This window comes from Artibeus jamaicensis, unplaced genomic scaffold, assembly GCF_021234435.1.
Source record: "Artibeus jamaicensis isolate MK-2021 breed Jamaican fruit bat unplaced genomic scaffold, CSHL_Jam_final contig_685, whole genome shotgun sequence".
Classification (NCBI taxonomy): Eukaryota; Metazoa; Chordata; class Mammalia; order Chiroptera; family Phyllostomidae; genus Artibeus; species Artibeus jamaicensis.
Genome location: NW_026521924.1, coordinates 10,610,232 through 10,632,692, shown reverse-complemented (window position 1 = coordinate 10,632,692; position 22,461 = coordinate 10,610,232). Strand labels below are relative to the sequence as shown.

The 22,461-nt window shown below is 40.1% G+C and overlaps 2 protein-coding genes across 7 annotated transcripts in view; one reads left to right on the top strand and one right to left on the bottom strand.

Annotated features, from left to right (window-relative positions):
- Positions 1 to 1,785: 1,785 nt before the first annotated feature.
- TRMT6 (tRNA methyltransferase 6 non-catalytic subunit) lies at positions 1,786 to 13,105 on the bottom strand. 3 transcript variants are annotated; one of them, XM_037147813.2, is made up of 11 exons: positions 12,825 to 13,105; positions 8,891 to 9,018; positions 7,121 to 7,230; positions 6,491 to 6,582; positions 6,284 to 6,367; positions 5,896 to 6,020; positions 4,825 to 5,183; positions 4,353 to 4,438; positions 3,571 to 3,673; positions 3,381 to 3,467; positions 1,786 to 2,048 (listed from the first exon to the last, which is right to left on the bottom strand). In XM_037147813.2, exons 1-11 carry the CDS (start codon positions 12,950 to 12,952, stop codon positions 1,857 to 1,859), a joined length of 1,494 nt encoding a protein of 497 aa, XP_037003708.2. In that variant the 5' UTR covers positions 12,953 to 13,105; the 3' UTR covers positions 1,786 to 1,856. The 3 variants fall into 3 exon arrangements, with proteins under 3 accessions (XP_037003708.2, XP_037003709.2, XP_037003710.2); XM_037147814.2 differs by having other exon boundaries at positions 12,857 to 12,945; XM_037147815.2 differs by lacking the exon at positions 7,121 to 7,230 and having other exon boundaries at positions 12,857 to 12,945.
- A 140-nt stretch (positions 13,106 to 13,245) lies between these two features.
- Positions 13,246 to 22,461, top strand: part of MCM8 (minichromosome maintenance 8 homologous recombination repair factor) — a 40,266-nt gene continuing 31,050 nt past the window's right edge. Inside the window, exons 1-7 of one of the 4 annotated variants that reach the window (XM_037147738.2) lie at positions 13,246 to 13,569; positions 15,866 to 16,024; positions 16,294 to 16,377; positions 18,179 to 18,261; positions 18,681 to 18,830; positions 20,770 to 20,873; positions 21,408 to 21,606. In XM_037147738.2, the coding sequence (XP_037003633.2) occupies positions 15,868 to 16,024; positions 16,294 to 16,377; positions 18,179 to 18,261; positions 18,681 to 18,830; positions 20,770 to 20,873; positions 21,408 to 21,606 (777 nt within the window). In that variant the 5' untranslated portion in view covers positions 13,246 to 13,569; positions 15,866 to 15,867. Of the gene's footprint in view, positions 13,570 to 15,862; positions 16,025 to 16,293; positions 16,378 to 18,178; positions 18,262 to 18,680; positions 18,831 to 20,769; positions 20,874 to 21,407; positions 21,607 to 22,461 lie in introns of all 4 variants that reach the window. The other 3 variants (XM_037147736.2, XM_037147737.2, XM_037147739.2) reach the window with 3 other exon arrangements.

Below are 22,461 nucleotides of genomic sequence, written 5' to 3'. Positions count from 1 at the left end.
CATCCACAAGGCAACTGCAGGGGCAGCTGCGTGGTCGCACAGGGCCTGGGCAGTGCACACCCCCAGCCTGAGTGGAATGGGAAGGGACATGGAGACTGGCTGGGCCCCAAGGTGGAGACGGTTCTGGTGACAGTGACGAGTGGAGACCAGCCCCTACCGAATCTGGTCTGTGTGCATTTTGTGTCCTTTTGATCAAACTTGACTGGTTGTATGGGGGTGACCACCGCAAGGGCTGTCTGCAAAGACAAGTTCAGTGAGGTGCCAACCAGGGCATGTTTTCTTCCACAGACCACGAGTCACAATCAGCTGGAAGCCAGTGACCGCAATGTCACAGCCAGCACCATTAACGTCAGGCCAAAGGATCACAGTAGGAAACACTTTTATTCTTTAAAAACAATTGTTTTAAGAAAAAAGAATCGAAACTGTACTTGGTAATCACACTGGCCACTATCGGAATAGTACATGCTATTAGGAAAAAGCAGTTTCTTTTTTTTTCTGAGATGCTCCTCGCTGGAAGATCTGCATCTATTCTATAATGGTGTGAACAATACATGTAATGAGTGTTTGGTGAGCCAGACTCGTGACAAGAGCCTTGGCTTACTTTAAACACTTTTCTTGGCTGCAGCAGATAACCAAATAATTTAATTATATTTTTTCAGAGCTTAGAAAGCCTAATCACCTAATCATGCCAGAGCTCAACAAACCAGCATTAATAATCACCAGAAAAGGCACTTTAAAATACATGGGACAAGAAGTGACACTAATGCAGTCCCCGGTCTGAGCCCTGCACTAAACTTTGTCAGAGTTCCTTGAGACGGTGCATTCTGGCTCCACATATGTGTATATATATAAATATATATGTATGTGTATATACTGACATCCATATACAGCAAATCCTCAAGTAACATCAGTTCATTCACTATCGCTTCATTACTACACTGATGAGGTGCCATAAGAACTTAACTCCCGTTTGTACGTGTGAACTAGCCCATGGTAAAACTGGTTTCGGTATATGTCATTTTGCTTAAAGTCACAGAATCTACAGACGACGTTCAATGAGGACTTACCATACATATATATGTGTATACATCTATCTCTGTAAGTCTCTGGGGAGTTAAAAACCATGTTTCCTTTCATTGACTAGTACATCAAAATTCTAGTCACTGTATTTGGAGCAAAGAATGAAGAGATTGCTAACTTAATGCAAAAAAGTACTGTACTAGACCTTTCTATCAACAACTAAAAAAGGAATAAAATAAATACTTTACTTTCCTAGATCATCAACTATTAAAATAAGAAAATCTGGCATTTTAAAAAAGTTTATTCCACTGTAGGGAACAGGCCACTGTACCAAACATGTACCAAAACAGGACATTTTTTTGGTACTGTAAATCTAACACTCACACATCTGTATTGCTTAGGTTTCAGAGAGTGGAATGAACAAGGAAATTTCTTCCACAAATTCTTTCCTTTAAGTACCCACCAAGTTTTAGCTATGTTGTGTTATTCCACTTAGCTTAACACACAGTCTTGTATAAATATATTTTTAGGATGTCTAAATTCTCCATACCTGTACAGAGTACTAAAAGTACTTGCAGCAATGTTGTGAAATAAACAGAATTGGCCATAGCTCAGTCCACCGCACACCCCAGGTTTGGGTATTTTGGCTCAAGGTTTTGACAGACCAAACCCATCTGTGTCAGAGGTGAACAAAAGACTTACTTATTTTTCCCAGGAACGGGTGTACAAACATGATCTCATGTTAGAATATGAAAAACTGATTAGTAATGACATCTAAAATTTAATTACTAACTGTACAATGCCTGAGAACAAATATCAAAGCAACTTTTGAAAGGTTAAGAGTCAGACTCCAGGTATTTGCATTTTTTAGCTGCTGGCTCTTCGGTCTCGTGTGACTCTAAAGTGCTCGAGTTGGATTTGAGACTGGGGTCTGCTTTAAGGTTTTCCATGGCAACAGTGAAGCCTGAGAGAAGGTACCCCCCACCTCCACTCATCAGTAGTTTGGGATGGCTTCGATCTGGCAAAACCTGAAGAAGACAGAAAGACAGACACTCATGTTTTCCCAAGCAGGTAAAGAACATGCTAACAATACACATGCCAGAAATCAGAATTTAAATGACACAGATTCTCTTGAAGATTTAAACAGACCAGTTTTTAAGGAGCTCCTTCCTTCAAATGATAGTGCTGATAAAAAGTAGATAAATTGGTTTAAGTGATTTTCTTCTGAAAAACGAAACAGAAGCTGTTTCTCTTAAACCTGACACAACTGTTCGGTGGCAAATGAGCAAATGGCCTGCGTAGTGCTCTGGGCCTGTGAGTGGCTTTCTTGCCCTTGGCTACAGGTGCTTCATGGCCGACAGCGGAGCTTGGGTCCAAGGAGACGTAGCCGCTGGACATGCACTCACAGCCTCCCTTTCCTAATGCCCTGCTGAACTCCGGCAAGGCTTCTCTCCGGCTACCTGGCTAAATGAGATGGCTGCCATGGAGGGCAGGATGGCTCAGGGATGGAGTGTCCTGTGTTATGCAAGGAGTCCAAGCTTCAGGGCAGGGCCTGTGGCAGCACGGAGGTGCCCCCTCAGATCTCTCTTCAAGAGGGAACTGGCTGTGAGGATTTCGAGCAGCAGAAGGCCTCTAGCAGCTGCCCCAGCATTCACTCCCCGGGAGGCTACGGGCTGGCTCCAAGTTGATAATAGGGTATGGCCACCAGGGCTGCACCACTTCTGGCCAATACAGCGCTCCTGTCCTGGGAAGCCTTTGCTCTGGGGCTCCGCTCCGCATGATCCTGGCTGCGACCTTCTCCCTCCCCTACCCACTCTGTCCCCTTTCACAGCCACCAGACCTGCACCAGGGTCTGCCGGCTCTCCAGTGCCTGCCTAGTCCTGCTCCCTCCCTGCTTATCTTTCAAAGGCATTTCCCCTGATAAATCTATTACACTTCTAATTCCACTTGACAAATGCCTTCCTGAACTGACCTGAACTGACACAGAGCCCTCGGATAGTGAAAACTTGCTGCAAAGACACCTCAGCAGACAGGAGAGGGTCACTTTCTTGGCTTGGGGATTTTGCAATTATTAGTCATCCCCCCACAGTGATCTGGACGCCATGAGTAAACACAACCTCAACAGTTTACATTATAAATGTCTCTGGATTGGAGTTACAGAATAATAGATCCTGACATAAAAAGAGGAAAAAAGGGCCAGAACAGACAGATCAGGGCGCTTTCTCTGAGTTATAGGCACGAGGCTGTTTCATCTCTGTAAACAGAAACAGGGATATCTGTATTTAACAACTTCGAGCAGTAGTGCGAGGAGCCAGAGACTCGGGCAAGCAGCTCCTGAGCCTGGCTGTAAGAACGCGTACCTGGTAATTCCTGAGCCAGGTTTCAGACAGTCGGAGGTTGATGACCCCTCCTCTCTCCCGCAGTTTTGTGTAGCATTCCAGCAGAGGCTGAAGGCATAAAGAAAGTTCTGTTAAGAACTAGTGCTCGGGATAGAATTTGAGAATCAATGCTTGAATGCAAGAGTTCCCCTCCACTCCATTTTAGCATTACCTCTTTATACTGACAGTAGACCACAAATGGCCTTGAAGGGGCCACAAAATCCAGCAAAGACAGCAGCAGTGGAGTGGGATGGAAACGACTGGCTACAATTAAACTGCAAGAAAGATGTCGGAGATGTTATTCTCTTTGATCCCAAAATGGAACATAGGTTTTAAAATACACTTACAATGATCATGCATTTATTTGCATGACTTTTACACAAGGAAGAGCTTTAAATACAACATTCCAAAATTTCCAGATAAAATCATGAGCTACTAATTTCTAGGAAACACAAGCTGAATTATAAGCTCTCAAGGTGCTTGGCAACTCTAAGTGGCATTTAACATTCTTGATTTAAGAAAATCACCTGGAGTACACTTGGAACCTGTATAAATTTACTAACCAATGCCACCCCAGTGGCATTTCAATTAAAAAATCATTTGGAAACAAATCCAGCCTTGATGCTGGCTTTGCACCTCAATCTCTCTCTCCTTGTCAGGTCTCCTTAGCCCTCACATCAGTTTCACACCAATCTGAATGCCCCCCCCCCCCATCTGCACATAGGCAGGACTACACAGCCCTGGCTGATGCACCATCATTGAAGAAATTTCTTTCGAGACTCCGAAACCAGAACAATTTCCCTCTACCAGACGCAACCTCCTTTCTTAAAAAACCCAAGACAGAATCATTGTCTCTGCTCCCGTAGAACCAAAGCAGACAAGCAGAGAATGCTAATCTGTTTGAAGCAGAGCCCATGAACAGCAAGATGTTACCGCATCCTTTCATCAACGCACCCATCTGCGTTCCTTTCACTCAGCAGAGCAGCAGCCTCTAAATGTCTTTTCCTCTGCTCTTCTTGTCTCCTCTGCTTTTCCTGACTCTTCAAGAAAAATAAGAAAGCAAAGTACTAAGGTCATTCAGACATGCTTATGGAAACATTAGTCTGTCAAAACATTTTAACAATATTTATCAACTCGGACTAAAGCAGCAGCAGGTCATTTATAAGGAAGTGGAAAACATAAGAAAGCCCATATGTTATAAAATGATCATTATGCTACCTCTATACAGTGTTTCTGTATCATAAAACTGTATCCCACAGATTATATCACACATGTGTGTGCGCCCCCCAACACACTCTTTCTCCATCTGTTTTAATATTTATTATTTTGGCTGCAAAGCCAAATCAAATCTCAGTGCTTAAATGGAATTAACTTAGGCCCTGAGGGGAGTATTATGAGGGCAGGGGGGACCCTTTAACATCCTTACATAATCCCTTTTGCTTCCTCTCTCTTTAGGCTCCTTATAGGCTGGATCTGGAGAGATAATTTGCACTGTTTCCTGTTCTTTGGGGTGGTTGCACTCTGGGGCCTCCGCCGTGCTGTCCTCATTCTCCTGCTCTGAAGTCTGTTTTTCCTCCAGTGTGTCATTACTCTCTTCAACTGAAGCACTGTCTTTTGGCTCCGAAGACAACATCTCGGCAGAGAATGTTCCATTTAAAAGACTGCCCACTTTGTTGAGGGGGAATTCATAAAGACCACTGAGGAAAGATTTGGGAAATCCAAAACATGCTGTGGCTGCCCGAACTGGTCCACCTCCAGGGTACAGCTGAATAATGGAACCAAACCCTAAACAGAGAAAACAAACATCTCTTGATGAAGATGACTCCAGATTTTGCAAATCCTCAGGGTCCCCCACAGTAAGAAGACTGAAGATCTTCCTACTTGACTGTTCAGCTGCTGACAGATGAGATGCTGCAGCTCCTCTGGGAGTTTGAAATCTATGAATATCCCCAATGGATGTAACGTAATTCCAAAACAGGTAAACAGAAAGTCTTGAATAAGCTTACTCCCACCTGACCCTACAGTAAAACTGTGAGCTTGCAAATTTGGATGTCACATGATTGGTGACTGTTTCTCAGCTTTCCCCCAGTCCAGTAACATTACTTTCAAATAAGGCAGTTAAAAGTTCTTCTCTTCTCTGCGGTCACAGAAAGGGCAAGTGAATCAGGTTGTCCTGTATCTTCCAACAGAGAATACGTTCCTAATATTTTCCCCACTCAATTAAAGCCAATAAAATGAGCAACAGCTATACCAGAGTTTCTTGATATCATTGCCCTGGAGGTCTTAGCCAGCCACAGTGTTGAGAACCACCCCCACTGCTACTGAAGCAGGAAGGGCAACCGCTGTCCGGGGTCTCCAACACAGCACAGGCTGGGGGATGTGCCCCAGTCACTTCAATGACCTCACAGTAATTCAACCTCACTTTCCATGAGATGGAAATTTTAATTTTTTTAGATTCCTTTACTCAAAACATGAACTCGAAAATGTTAGAACTTACCTCCCATTCGTTCCATCATTGCACCCAGCACTAAGCCTGCACACGTTTCCATCACTATCATTTTATTGCCAGCACGAATATTCCCCAATGTCAACATCTGGGCTAGGGTATCATATCTCATGTGGCTATGAAAAAAAAGAACGGTTCATTCATTTTTGGCAAGGCAAGGCCTGTAATTTTAATCATCATTTTTCAAGTTTTGTCACATTAAAAAGCATGTTGGTAAGATTATCGATTGCTTTGGCGGCAATGGTAAAAAGAACTTACAATTTTATGGGGTAGGAGAATACTTTATGCAGGCGAGCACGTTTTTGTTTTACTTAAAATCATGATTTTCTTAAAGATAAGTTCTCCCCCAATTATACTTTTGAAAGGAAACAAAGCGTACTTAATTTTTCCAGGTTCCCTGGCATAATACATAATCGAAAGAATGCGGGTGGATGGCTTCACAACAGTAATGATGGCTTCGTATCTGGGGGAAGAAGAAAACAGAACACCGATTTTTAAATACCAGTTTAAAAATATTTTATTTTTAATAATTTTTTTTTAGTTTACAAGAAGATTTAATGTTTCTATCTTTTTCAAGCAAACTTACTTCTTTTTCTTCTTTTTTATATATTTATCTTGAGCAAATTCTGTCTTGTCTCGGAATGTTGTGCTATTTTCAATTAATTGCTGAACTATTTCCTATAAGAAAAGGAGCAGATTTCCTGAAATTTTATTTTCACAGAACACATCACTTTAAAGGTTTCTTACCCCAGAATGCATCCAAAGGTCTGATTCTCCAGTTCCTTAGTTCCTTTTCCACAGAAGTCTAAACGGATGAATTCTGTAGTTTCTTACTCTATCTAGAATTTTTATTAAAATACAAGTACTTTATAACTTTATTTAAACTAAAATAAAAGGGATATACAATAAAAAAAGGAGAGAGGTAAAGGAAACTTTATTCTTGAAGTCACTGGCTGAAAACATTACTGAAAATAAAGTTAAGCTCTAATATGCAGTTATTAATTTCTTTTGCTAAAAATATTAGTAATCTCATTCACTTACATTCCTACACATAAGAAATGAAAGTTCTGACATAGTGAATTGCATGTACATTCCAAGCTATTTCTAATAAGTATACAGTATTTTTACATTTTACCTTGGGTGAAATCTGCTTTAAAAACCAAGCATTTCCCTAAATACCAAACGAAAACAAAACACAATATCCTTTTAATATTACCTCTCCTTTAATGCCCTTGTCCTTTAAAGCTTTTATGTCATCTTGAGTAAGTTTCTGAGATTTCCCATCATCAACTATATTTCGATTATCAGTGCCCGCTTCTTTGGTCTCTAAGGAAGGAAATTGCTTTATGACATTTATGATCTGAAATTATTTAAAAAGTCTTCCTTCTTCTAAGTTCATATCCACTTCCAGCCCATCAGCCACTCAAATTTGGCCTTCCAGTTCCACTGGAATATACATGCAAATTTGGACTTTCAGTTCCACCCAGCCTACTACCCTTTCTTGCCACTGCTCTAAGTCTCTAACTCCTCTTCCCACTCCCACTTTGCCCCCTTATGATCCACCTGGAAGTCAGAGTTATCTTTAAAATGTGAATCGGCTCATCTATTCTGATGGACCAAACCACAAAGAGTCTTCCAGTAGCAATTAGAATACAATGCAAAGATGATCTGCACTGGCCCTTGGCTACCTTTCTCTGGCCTCGTTTCTTGACCCCCATTCTCATTGCCCTTGTTTCTGTTCTAAGTCCCTAATAACAAAGCCACCACAGGGCTTTGGTATTTGCTGCTCCCTCTGTCTGCAATACTCTTAAGACAATGTGAGTGGCTGCATCCTTTCCATCAATCAGGGCTGAGCTCATCACCGCAGCCAGGTCTCACTTCAGCCTCCAGTATACCTCCCTGCTTTGTCATCTTCATAGCACACAACACCATCTGAAATTATGCTGCTTGCTACTCTATTAGATTACTTTTGGTATTCTCCACTAATACTTTAAAAAATATTTATTTATTTTTAGAGGGGAAGGGAAGGATAAAGACAAGGAGAGGAAACGTTGATGTGCGAGAGAAACATTGATTGGTAGTCTCTGGCACTCCCCCAACTGGGGACATGGCTCGCAACCCACCAGGAATCAAACCAGCACCTTTTGGTTCACAGGTTGGTGCTCAGTCCTCTCAGCTGTGCCATTCAGGGCTCCACTAATACATTTTATTAGATGATCCATTTCATGAACTGCTATAATCGCAATGACTAATCATGCCTGAAACATATTTGGTACTTCACAAAAATATGGATGTTAATTTAAAAGTATTTAACTAACTTTAATATTATTTTAATTATTTAATTTTTATAATTATTTAAGGTATTTATTTTACTAATAAAATATATTAAGTACATTTACTTTAATAATTAAGTACTTAATTTTAATTAATAATAACAGCTAAAATTATGACAGCTTTACTGTAAGTAAGGCACTATTAAGAACCTTCTATGTATCCCTATGACTCACTATGGCCTACGCGTTAAATGTTTACTGCCTCAGTTTACAGATGAGGATGTAAGATTTAGAGAATAACTTGTCCAAGGTTACAAGGCAAGTAATGGAGCTGAAACTTACACCTGGTCAACTGAATTCAAACCCAGACGTCTTAACCTTCTCCCAGTATGTTCACTACCTCAAAGCTGTTCCTCAACTTCTGGGCACTGAAAGGTCTCTGCACCTGCTCTTACACTGAAGCAGAAAGGACTCATGGGATTAAATGCCTGGCCCAAGGTCAGAGAGCCAGTGAATGACCAGCTGGAGCCAGATCCAAGTATCTCAAAGCCAGAGGCACACCTTGTTTCATTGCACCAAAGTATAGTTCTTAGATTCTGAGTTTAGCTGTCTTTAGACATAGCCTGGGTTGGCACTTTCGAATTAATTAGGGTTGACAGGTTTCTGAGTAGCCGGAGCAAGAGCACCTATTACATACACCCAAAGTAGTGCACCTGAAGGAGGCTCTTCCTTTTTCTTCATAGGCTGGAGACTTCCTCCACTGGTCACTTCAAATGTGGTTCCGTAACTATGGCCAATGACGTTATCCAGATAGAACCACTGTTTTTCAAAGGTTACTTTTCTGGGGAAGAAAATACAGTCAATTAGTCAATTCTCACTTGCATTCAGTTTAGAAAAAAAATGTTCATTCTAGTTTATTTCAAATCTGGTCTATACAAAGGATGATCTACAGCATTATCTCTGAACATGAAATGACAAATGGACTAGAGAGAATTGGGTTGGGGCAGGGACATAACAGTAATAAAGAAGCCACAAAAAACTGAATTTGGAATGAGAAACAAGGACAAGACATCCCGCCTCCGAGGCATAGGTCTGACTCCAGTTAGCACTATCTGATAGGATGTCCAAGTTCACAGGCTCTGCAGACTCTGAAACAGCATAAAGGGTGGCTAAGACTGCCAGGCCACTAGACACACTGATACCCCTTGTAACTTACATAAGAAAATCTCAAAACTGAACGATCTTTGAGATGGCAGGGATTTAACAAATTCCCTAGCTTAAATGGCCGTTTTCTTGGGAAATTACCTAGTAAAAGCAAATTACATTTACAAATATACATTACTGACAATATACACATTTGGAAGTGGCGCCTAACACTGATGATGCTCTGCTGAGCACCAGGTGACTTCAGCTTTTCCCATCACCCGGATTGGTTGTTTTTTTTTTTTTTGGCAGTGAGAATAACATTTATTGAGAATGGCTTATTACAAACAAAATCCCATTACCCAGATTTTTATCTAATTATAATTTTAAAGTGAAATCCCACAAAAAAATAGAACCTTCCCTTCCTTAAGAAGAAAACTAATGTCCACTGAGTGCCAGTCAGGGGCTAGGCAGTATCTGCCAGATATTTCACACTTTTTAAATTCTCACAGTAAGTAATTCTGGGGCACAGGTCTTTCCAGAACAGCAATCTGAGGTTTAAGGAAAAGTCCAAGGTTCAGTTAAAAAGTGGGAGCTGGGATTCAAATCCAAGTCTGCCTGTACTCCAAACCTTGTTCTTTCTACTATACCACACAGCCATGACCAATGGATCTCAGAAGTCCTGCCCAGTTCCAGGATGTGGCTCACACCGATGGAACTCTGACTCCTGGAGGGCACATCTGGTTAATTTTCTTTGTGCCCCACCCCACACCTTCTCTTCCTTTCTCTGTTCCTGTGGAGGGTGATCATGACGGAATGCAAAGGGCAGATCACTGAGTGCATCACCAGTCCCTACTAGTTCCCTAAGCCTTGCCACCCCTCTGTATGTTTATGTGTATGTGTCACTTCATTAAGTCGCCTCACTTGAATCATCTGAGTGAATTTCTGCAAGATCCTAAACTATACCGATAGAGCCAACTCTCTTCTCTATTGGGTCTTAAGTTCCTAACAAATGGCACTCAACATATTTGCTAACATAAACCCTCACAGAGAAGTTGAAACTCAGCTCAGCCTTGATGCACACCTCCTCCCCATTCTTTGAGGACCCAGTGCTAATGAAATACTTGGTCTTTGCTGGGGTAGAGTTTATCCCTCTGGCAGCTGGTTTGATGTGCAAAGGAGGGTGTGTCGCTCAATCTCATTGGCCTGTTGGAAGGTCACTGCCCTAGTCAGAAAAGTGGGGTCCAGTCAGAGGGATGTGGAGCCAAGTCTTCACTGGGAAAGAGTGGGATTTGCAGTCTCCTAGATACCTAGGACTGCTTCTGGCCAACCAGATGAGTGTAGCCCTAAGGGAAGGGAAAATGTGGCCTGGGATGTAGCTGACTTCAGAGGGTCATTTTCTAAATGTAAACTAATGTTGTGGCTTCTGCCCAGGAAAGTGATAAAAAGAGTTTCCAAATTTTTAGAAACTCTAAAGAGTACTTTTTAGAAACAGATATTGCTCACTGCCTACTTAGTAATGAAAAAGTTCTTCCCTAATCACATTTTTAAGAAGCACATGCAAACCACATTTTAAAATCAGTTAAAAGTTAAAAAAAAAAACAAGGAAAAAAGAAAAAACAAAGTTTCCCCTGCACAGTCATTATACAGTTGCATAACTTGGAGTTCATTGAACTTACAACCTAACAATGTTATATTCAACTAAAAAATCTAAATAGTTATTACTGGCACTTTCCAAAACTTATGTACTTGGGACCAAGCACACATTCCTAACCAGTCTAAAAATAAAAAAAGGCCCTGACTGGTGTGGCTCGGTAGATTGAGCGCGGGCCTGGGAATCAAGCAACCACAGTTCGATTCCCAGTCAGGGCACATGCCTAGGTTGCAGGCCAGTTCCCAGCAGGGGGCACACAAGAGGCAACCATACATTGATATTTCTCTCCCTCTCTCCTTCCCTTCCCCTCTAAAGATAAATAGGTAAAATCTTAAATAAATAAATAAATAAATAAATAAATAAATAAAGTAAGTAAGTAAGTAAGTAAGTAAGTACTGGTTTCAAGAATACAAAATACAGCCCTGGCCAGTGTGCCTCAGTGGTTGGTGTCATTCTGTAAACCAAGAAGCTGCAGGTTCAACTCCTGGTCAGGGCACATGCCTGGTTTTCAGGTTTGGTTCCCAAACAGGTGCATACAAGGGGCAACCCAGTCAATGTTTCTCTCCCTCCTTCTCCCTCCCTCCCTCTCTCTCTAAAAAAATAAAAAGAATACAAAATGCCATAATGATGAAGGATATACTATAAATTTTCTCTCATTTCAACCACCAAAATGAAGATTTTATCAATGGAGAATTTTAAAAGGCTTAAAAGCTGGTGCAGATATTACTGAACTGAACTCATTTACTGAACTTTAGTTCATTTCTGAACTAAAAGAAATCCCTCCCCCCTTGTATTTTTTTTCTTTAGTGGATTGGTGCTGTGCACAAAAGCTTGGTTGTCATAATTTGAAGCAAAATGAATCTGCTGAACTGAGCACTTAGCAGAAATCCCAAGTCTCACAACACCTAGAGTTATGGTCTGCTAGCTGTTTTCCTGACACTGCATTGAACTTACTTTTTTGTCCAAAACACTATAATAACCCACCTCAAAAGAAAGTCTGGTTGTACTTTTCAGATAATCGAAACATCCCAATATATTTTCACCATTAATATGCAACTGGGACTAAGCTTCACCACGTCTGCTAAAAATTAACAAAATTCCCACTTTCCTAATACTCAATCAGTGAAAATTAATCAGCAGATTCACAAACCAAACCTAATTTCAAGTTCTGAGAACTTAAGCAAACTGCTTCTAGGCAATTTAACTTTTCAAAAATTCCCATCATCTGGTGTAAAATTGGGAATCCTACAGTGACCACACATTCCACGGGAAGTTATTCAGTGTAGACAAGTAGTCCCTTTCGGTAGAGAGAAGAGCCCAGAAGATCACACAAGGTCGGACAGGTTTCATTTTTGTGAAATTGATCCTGGCTGAGGGATTTGGGAGGAAGGAGGGTCTATAGGAGAAGGGAGTTGGGGTGGGGTGAGAAGCAAGGATAAGATCAAGGGTAAAGGATGGGTTCTATGAGAAAAAAGTAGAGATCTCCAGAACCAAGTAGAAGAGAACCCCAGAACAGGGGTCGGGAAAGCGTGATGGGGGTGCACCCGGGCACTAGAGGGTCAAGAATGGGAAAGGCACTCCGCAGAAAGACTGAGAAGGATGCTGAAGACACAGGAGCAGGTATAAGACCATGGAAGGGGGCCTCTGTAGAAAGACAGGAGGGGTAGGAGACCCTGAGGGCCGAGGATAGGATTCTGGGGGGAAAGCCCTCCTTGGGAGGAGCCAAGAGGAGCTAACTAGAGAGGTGGGTGATGAGGCTCCACACAGGCAAAAATGACACCCTGCTGAGAGGGGTATGGGGAAGATCTAGAAGATGGGGAGTTGGACTCTAGGCCAGCGACCTGACTCACTTTCTTCGCTGAACTTGCACTGCTTTGAATACCTCTTCCCGTTTCAGCACCACGAAGTCGCCGTCGTGGATGCGGTGGTCCCTGGGATGCTGTGGCTGCGGGCCCGACTGCTCCCCAGAACCCTCCATGACGCTCCGCGGGTCCCCAGACTCCGCAGCCTCTCTCCAGCCCCTGCGCCCCGTCACCAGTTCTCAGTGGTGTCCGTAACCAGCTTCAGTTCCCACAAACTGAGAGGACGCTGGACCATCGGACCGGTACCGCCCCCACGTGTTGAGCGCCGCTTCCGCTTTCCGGTCAGAACCACTGGACAGCTTCCGGGAGCCTCCAGTCTTCCCTCCGACCGAACCCATTGTCCGTCCCGCCCCTTCCGTTTTTCCGCTTCTTGGGCGGAAGTTGCGTTATAGTAGCGCTAAAATGGAAATTGGAAAAAGGTTGAACCGCGCTGCATATCTTTCTGCGAGCCTTCGTGGCCATAGTGGAGAAGCGGGTCCCTGAGCTACTCCCGAAGCTCAGACTGAGTCCCGCGTGGGGACGTCAAGAGAGCTGCAGCTGAAGGGAACTGCGGGACTTGGCAGGGGTCACCTGAGATCTTGGAGTCTCCTTTCGGCCCCGCCCTGCTTCTTCCCGAAGGGAAGGGAGAACTAGCCGGGCGGATCCGCTCCTACCCAGGACTCGGTCGGCCCGGGTGGGAAGTAGGACGGCTTTGGGATCGCTATATGCCTGTGAGAACTTAGCCTGAGCAGACGTAAGTGAAGTAGGGTATTTAACGAAGCACAGCAGGCCGACGGGTGGCTCCTTTACTCATTTTCCAGTCATACTACTTGCATTTGTGTTGGAGATTTTACTAGTTATTTTCACCCAGTTATCTCATTAGAGAAAGAAATGCCATGTAGCCTTGTGGAAGGAGCTCTTCAGCTGGGTTGTCTGAAGAGGAAGTTTTGAGCTCAGTACTGCCACCAGACAACTTTGATTTTGATCAATTTCTTTGGCCTGTAGTTTCTTAATGTGTGATGTCTAGATGATTATCAAAGTCCTGTCTTGCCCTAACACTGTGAACTCCCGTAGTTAACTTATTATTTAAATCCCTTCAAAGAAAGATTTAGATACGCGCTCTTTAATGAATTGCACTACTGTATACAGGCATATTCTTTTTATATTTAGGATATGAACTATTTAGGATATGAACTATTTATATTTAGGATATGAACTTTTTAAAAAGACTTTCAGAGTAGTTTTAGGTTTACAGAAAAATTGTACAAGGTGTAAAGAGTTCCCATACATATTCCTCCTCCCAGTATCCCCCTATTTGCCTCCTGCATTAGTGTAATAAATTTATTGCAGTTGATGGGCCAAATGCAATACATTATTATTATCCAAAGTCCATAGTTTACATTAGGATTCACTGTTTGTCCTGTACAGATCCATGAATTTTGACAAATGCGTAATATCATATCCACCTTTACAGTATCACAGTGGTTTCACTGCCCTAAAAATGCCCTGTGCTCCACTTATATGAGTTATTTTAAAACTCACTTTTAAAGGTCACATATTTCAATTTATTGATACTCAGCCAGAAACTATTTTTATGGGTTTAAGTTTAATAAAAATGAGTATCTTGCTATGTACAAAACAAAAAATGTAAAGGCATAATTAGCAAAAATAGTATAACAAATATGGACATACTTTCCAAAAAACTTATCCATTGCAAATAATCCATTTAATCAGTATTGACCTAGAATTAATCTTGCTTCTATTGTTAAGACAGTTATGGAAGTCTCCTGGAAAATTAGCATCTTTCCCATTTGGTCTCCTACAGAGAAAGAAAGGTTGAACCATGTATATATGAGGTCTGTCTGGAAAAAGTCCAGCTATTGTTAATGTAATGAGAAAGGTTTGCCCCATGTCAATGTAACCAGGCAGCGAAGGAGAATGGGCTGGAATGTGCGTGCATGAACAGTGAGGACTTCACTGTACTAGTCAGTGGAGGCAGTAGATGCCATTGAGTGAGCATGTGTACTGTGTGGCCTTTGCATCGAAAATAACTGAGTGAGTAGAGCAATGAAACTGCATCAGATTTTGCATTCAGGTTGAACATTACTCTGTGGTAACTATTTGGATGATTCAGAAAGCCACAGCTATGGGCAAGTGGTGATTGGCAGCTTCATCACAACAATGTACCTGCTCATGCATCATGTCTTGGACAGAGGTTTTTGTCAAAACATAAAATCACCCTGATGACTCAGCTCCCCTGTAGTCCAGATGTAGTGCCCTGTGACTTCTGGCTTCTCCCAAAACTAAAATTACCTTTGAAAGGGGAGAGATTTCAGACTATCAGTTAGATTTAGGAAAATATGATGGGGCAGCTGATGGCAATTGGGAGAACTGTGTAAGGTCCCAAGGGGCCTACTTTGAATGGGACTGAGGTATCATTGTCCTATGTACAATGTTTCTTGTATCTTCTTCAATAAGTGTCTCTATTTTTTATATTGCATGGCTGGATACCTTCTGGACAGACCTTGTATGTATCCTTTCCCACTCCTTTGCTTCCTTAGAACATTCTACCTTGGATGCTTGTGTAAGAATATCCATGTATCTCTAGAAAAAGTGGGTGTGGCACTGTAGGATTGACTATATAAAAAAGCTATAATGATGTATTTGTAGTGTCTCACCGGTCAGAATTATTTTCAGTCAGTGCTGCCCTATAAAAAGTCTCAAAATTCTGCAAACAAGGTGTCTTAATTATCTGTCTTACTCTCTGTTGGAGCTTCTTGAAAACAAGTACAGTACCTTTTATTTTTAGCTTGTGAACATTCAGTATACTTGTTAAACATCTGTGATAGACCTTAAAAAAATGAGGATTAGAAGAGTAACTGCAGATTAGAAGAATAATAGGTTCTTACCACATTGTACAATGCTGCAAACCGGTTGACTATTGTTAAAGTACATTATATTATTTTTCACTTATTTACTAGTGAATGCATTTTTAGGAGCACTATATCTGCTATAATTTTGATGAAGACTTTCCTAATCTCTCTTAGAAGACATGAATGGAGAATTTAGAGGCAGAGGTTTCGGACGAGGAAGATTTCAAAGCTGGAAAAGAGGAAGAGGTGGAGGGAACTTCTCAGGAAAATGGCGAGAAAGAGGATACAAACCTGACTTGAGTAAAACCATAGGAAAAGATGCTTCTGGTAGGGGAGGTCAGTGATTGTTTTTGCTTTTGTTTTTTTCCACGAAGGAATCTATTCATGCCTGGCATACAAAGCAGTTTAACTCAAATTTCAGTCTGTCTTTTACTGATGTTAACCCTATAAGGCAGTTTTTGAATGTTAATATCCAAAACTTCTTATTGAAACCTGCAATTTAGATTCTGTTAATATCATGTCAAGTTCTCATTGTTGGTAGGTAGAGCAAATTGGAAAAAAATGTTTGCTATCTCTACTAACCTAGTTTTCTGTTTTGTTTTTAGAACAAACCTCACAGTCTTTGCTACTACAGTCAACATTAGATCAGTTCATACCATATAAAGGCTGGAAGCTTTATCTCTCTGAAGGTAAAATAGTAGTGCAGAAAGTAACATAAATTATAATTTTTTAACTTGTTTTTGGGTGTTACATCTCATATTACTATAATTCATTTGCTTACTGATATATACCCTCTTCTCTAATACTAGTTCACCCAAAGAAATCATGTTTATGTTTTAAGACTATTATGTTTAGGTTTTATATCAGTGGGGAGCACAGAAGTCACACTAGGTATTTCAAAAGGGGGATTTAATACAGGAAATTGGTTATAAAGATGGAAGACTAAAAGAGCAAAAAGCGAACATTGAGGTAACCCCCCAGATAGTAGTAACTTCAGGATGCAGCAGTCATCCTTATGACTGAGGAAACAAAAGTTCTGAGGTTACCAGAACCTAGGAATCCAAAAGAGCGGCCACAGTGAAACCATTGCATTGACCTCTGAAGGTCACCCTAAAGAGTCGTACTTAGATATCTGAGGTGAATTAAATTGGTGGCTGCTGGTAACTGGTGGAAGAATGGCACAATTGAAGCTTGAAGTTGGAAGCTGGAACTATAGCTATCCTTTGTAGCTGGAGGGATGCTGAGAAGAATTGGAAATAAGAATAGATTATTTTCTTCTTCCCTGCCACCTTCGAGGCTCTAAAGTGCCTCCCGCTGGCAGAACCTATAGCAGTCTGGGAAATTCAGTGTGCGGATCTTGATCATAAGGTCACAGGGTGGAAGATAGAGGGTAAGCTTGGAACCGAGAGATGATAACCAACACAGGTTTCTATAGAAACACAGTTAAGGAATCTCACTTTTGTAATCAAGAACACCAGCTAATGTCATACATCCGTCTGTATAGGTTTGGAGAATTGTCTTTCTGTGCTGTTACAGGATCTGGCTTGTTATGTCTCTTACGAGATAAGAGAGATTGATCAGTGGTTTTTCCTACTGTATCAGTGGTTTTCAGCCTTTGTGCTGCAGCACCCTAGTGTGCTGGAAGAAACTTTAAAACGTGCAATACCTGACTTTAGTCAGAGGCGCTGACCTGTTTTCCCTTAGATTGTCAAATAAAAATTATAACAGCTAACACAACAATAGCTATCCAGTGTATGAATCAAAATTATAGCTATTGTTTTTGGTCAGATCAGCAAAAAATGTGTACAGTATATTTTTTTGGTGTACAGTATATTTTTTTGTGTACCACAGAATTTTAGTAATTAGTTTGTGTGCTTGAGATGGAAAAGGTTGAAAATTGCTGTGTTTTTTTCAGTTATAGTTGACATTAATTTCAGGTGTACAATGTAATGATTTGACATTTATATAACTTGCAGAGTGCTCACCCCATAAGTCTAGTAGACATCTGTCATAAGTATTGGTGCTTTTAGGGCAATACCTGCTGTGTGCATTTCAGATTATGTAAACCTAAATCTAAATTTGTTTCAGAATCTTAGGTAGACATTTTATACCATTTCTTTCTTTTTTCCTTTTTTTAAAAAAATATTTTATTTATTTATTTTTAGAGAGAGGGGAAAGGAAGGAGAAAGAGAGGGAGAGAAACATCAGTGTGTGGTTGCCTCTCATGTGCTCCCTACTGGGAACCTGGCCCACAACCCTGGCATGTGCCCTGACTGGGAATTGAACAGGTGAACCTTTGCTTTGCAGGCCCACACTCAATCCACTGAGCTACACCAGCCAGGGCCATTTCATACCACTTCTTGTCTAAATGTATTCAGAAGGCAAAACAGTAGGAAAAAGTCATCTGCCGACTGTCTTGTATTTATTCTGTCTCAGGAAAATTATGATTGTGTGAGTGTGATTATTGGTGCTAATGTCATATTTGTTTAGTTTACAGCGAGAGCTCTCCTTTTATTGAGAAGATTCAAGCATTTGAAAATTTTTTCACAAGGCATATTGATTTATATGATAAGGTAAGATTCCTATGCAATAAAATACTACTAATCCACTTTTTTTGTGTCATCTAACTGAACAATGTATTTGAGGTGCTAGGTAATCATAGACACCGCAGCCAGACTGTCTTGCCCCAGCTCTCAGCCCTTCCACTTACCTGCAATGTGGACTTTGTTGAAATCCTCACCCTCTCTGTGCCTCAGTGTTCTCATCTATCAATTGAGGATGACAGCATTATTACTCCCTACCACTAGGGTTGTTAAAAGGCATAAATAAGTGAATATATTTTAAATATTGGAATCATGCTTGGCCACAAAATTGACAGTACATATTATCACCATATAAACATTGTATGCTTTCACAGAGTGTGTAGTTGAATGCTCAGTTGTAATCAGTTCTGAAAGAGCAATTATTGTGTTCATACCTTAATATTTTACAGGACGAAATAGAAAGAAAGGGAAGTATTTTGGTGGATTTTAAAGAATTGACAGCAGACAGTGAAATAGCTAAATTGATACCAAATATAGGAAATGAATTAAGGGATGCACCGGAGAAAACCTTGGCTTGCATGGGTCTGGCAATACATCAGGTAAATATTTGTTTTGTGAGACTTCTGTTAAAGTTTTAAAGAAATTTCACAGTAACAGTATCTTCTCTAAAAGATACTTAGTTTTTCAGACGTTGGCTAGAACAAAAAGGTTGCTGTCCTAATCCTGAAAGATACCATTCATTCCATATACAGCAGCTTACTTTTTAAATTTTTTTAAAGGAATCCAGTTGTCTTATATTAAGCCTGATATTAAAGATTTGAAATAGAAAACAATGTTACTCTTCTTATTCAATTTTTTGTTTTTAAAATGTTGCTATTTTCATTAAAAGAGATATTTTAATAACACTGTTACTTTGTTAAAATGTAATGAGTTTTAAATGAATTAATACATTTTTCTCCCTTTGCCCTTCTCCACCCATCCCACCTCTGTTCCCACAGTCCATTGTCACACTACAATATGTTACTTTAAATATAACATTTACTTCTAATTTATCTGAATTAGTTTAATCTTATTAAAGATGGTGTGGACATTAACCATTGTTTCAAAGAGCTATATAATCTTATAGGGAAGATAAGAGAGAGCATCGTGGTGGTATCAGTTGTGAACTTGGAACAAAAAGACCCAGCTCAGATTCAGATTCATGTCAGTCTTCCTGAGTAGTCTCCCCATATATAAGTTGAAAATAATAATACATGCTGCATCTAATGCGTTTTTCTCAGATTCTGATCCCACAACATATGTAAAAGCACTTTTTAGGTTGGCAAGCACATAAATGCTTCCAGGCAAAGTGTAGTAAATCTCAGGACAGACAGAACAGTGCTGCTGGGTGCATTTAGATACAGAGATAAGATTCTCTACTGTTGTGGAGGAATGCGGATAGCTCAGAGGAAGATTCTATAGAGTTCGTATGGTTTATGATGGGTCTTAAAGGGGTCTTTAGGACTGGACATAGAACATAGAGGAAGTAAGGGTATCCATGTAAAGGAACAACAGTTCATTACAAAGGTGTGTACATTGCTAGTACCCGAGACTAGGAACCTTGGCTGTGGTCTTCAGACTCCTCTTGCTCGTTATTTCTCAGTATCCAAGTCACTATATCCTTTCATTTCTATTTTTAAAATGTCACTTAAATCCACCTCTATTTCATCTTTACTGGCTCTGTCTTAATTAAGCCTTAATTATTTTTCATAAACTGTTGCCATACATGGTAAAACATGTTCTTGGAAACTCTGATGACTTTTTCACTAAATGAAATCCAAATCCTTTACACGGCATTGAAGGCTTTCCATGATCTGGTTCCTCTTCCTCTCCCCACAGCTCTCCTTCATTCACCACCGTCCAGCTAAACTGAACTCTCTTCAGAATATGTTCTGTCCATTCAGCACGGAATGCCTCTTTCTTTGCATATCCAAACTTTGGGGGCCTAACTCAGTTGTCTTACTGTGAAACCTTTCTAACAACCCCTTTTCAAAATTTGCATGAGATTTCTACCTGATATTTATGGTCCTTACAACAATTATAGCTGTATATGTGTATCTTATTTTTTTTCTTAGATTGTCAGCATACTGCTTTGTACACAAGTAGATATTAAGTATTTTATTGTCCGATGCCAAGAGAGTGGGTATTGGGCATTTCAGAAGTCATGTTTATTTCCTCTATCTTAATCAATAAATATGGAGAAAAAGAAAATGCTTTCTCACCATAAACTATCCTGGAGATAATAGCTTTGAGGCAACCATAAGGACTTTAAGATTAGGTTTAGTTGGGACGGAAGGTAGCAGACAGAATGCATGGAGGTTTTCAGTCCATGGACAACAAAATCCCAGGTAAAACATAATTCAATATAAAATAAGTAGTCATAATTGAATATCAGAGTTTTAAAGGGCTATTAAGAGTTCTGTTAGTGTTCTGTTCTGAACTATTTACACTCATAAACTTTATGTTTCTCACTTTTGAGTAAATGTCTGTCCTGTTTAGGTGTTAACTAAGGACCTGGAAAGGCATGCGGCTGAATTACAAGCCCAAGAAGGATTGTCTAAAGATGGAGAAACTATGGTCAATGTGCCACATATTCATGCAAGGTGAGGGATTTGCTGGTATTAAAATATTTAGAATTGGGCATTGAAGACTGTTTAAGAATGAGTTTCTCATATTTTAAAGCAAAAACAAGTTAGTACAAAGGGTATGAGTTCTTTGTCTCAGTGGCCATCACATCCAAGTAAACCCACTGAGAAATTCTTCAAAGACATAAATAAATAAATAAACCTTTTCTGCCTAAAAAAGCTGATTTCCCAACCTCCAGATTTTTGTAAATTTTGAATTTGGATGTGTACTTACGAAGATTCTACTGTTCAAATTTAATGATCCATGTAATACACTAAGTGGTGTGATTATATTTTGTTAAAATTATTAGTTTGCTACTAGACACAGAACAAATGGAATTTTGTTCTTTTTTTAATTCATCTTTATTGTATTTGAAGATTTTAATGTCTTGTTAAAAGAGATGAATAAGGTGATCATCAGGGTTTTGTTTTTCTTTTCCAGAATTTATAGAATACGTGTCCTAACGGTTCTCGAGAAGTTCATGGATAAATAGTTCCTGTTTTTGTTCCTAGGGTATACAACTATGAGCCCTTGACACAACTCAAGAACATCCGAGCAAATTACTACGGGAAATACGTGGCTCTGAGAGGGACCGTGGCTCGCGTCAGTAACATAAAGCCTCTTTGCACCAAGATGGCTTTTCTTTGTGCTGCATGTGGAGAAGTCCAGAGTTTTTCTCTTCCAGATGGAAAGTATAACCTTCCCACAAAGGTGATAATCATGTTCGTTAACTACTTTATTTACCCTGGTAAAGAAGGCAAACAGTTTTATAGAAAACACTTCCTGATGTTTATGCATACAGAGTTTATTTTTCTTTTCAGTTTTTCAATTATGAAATACTTCAGGGTATAGAAAATAAAATAATAAAATATTCTTCTATCCACCTTTCAGAATTTACATTCTGCCAGCTCCAGATATATTTTTAAAGATACGAAGCTTCGATAAAATTAGTGTCTCAGTGTTGCCCCCTGCATGTGCCGTTCCCAGTAACAGTCCTTACCCGGAAGTCAGTGTGTATTCTTTCCATTCAGTTTTTATATTTTGGCTCAATAGGTACACACATCAAGTTTTATTTATTCTACTGGTTGAAAGTGTTGCTCTTTTCTTTATTAACATTTTTTTAAACTGTAGATTTTTAAAACTATGGAAAAGTGCAGAGAATAATGTAATTAATATTTATATACCCACTATGAGTTGGTGAATATTAATATTTGTGATTTTAGCTTAATTTTCGTAACAACAGTAGTGTTACAGTTAAAATTCAGGATTCTCCGGTCCTATCCCCAGTTCCATCCAATTCGCACCTTCCTTGCAGACAGCCGCTTTCTGGGGTTGGCGTGTATTCTTCAAGTCTGCATTTTCATACTTGCCGGTATATAGGGTTTATTTTCTTGTGTGTATTTACATACGTGATATACCAAATGTGACATTTCTCAACATATTTTTATGTGTGTATTTTGGAGTTCTACCTATCTTGATGATACATTTAATTCTTTCATTTTTACTGTTGGGGACTATTCCATTAAATGAATAGCCACTGATTATCTGTTCTCCCGGTGAACATCT

Coding starts and splice junctions, on each gene's coding strand:
- TRMT6 (XM_037147813.2), bottom strand. CDS start 12,952: ATGGAGGGTTCTGGGGAGCAGTCGGGCCCGCAGCCACAGCATCCCAGG. Junction 3,674..4,352: donor AGTGAAAGGAACGCAGATGG/GTGCGTTGATGA, acceptor TCTTTCTTGCAG/TTTAATTGTAGCCAGTCGTT. Junction 2,049..3,380: donor CCTGGCTCAGGAATTACCAG/GTACGCGTTCTT, acceptor TGTCTTCTTCAG/GTTTTGCCAGATCGAAGCCA.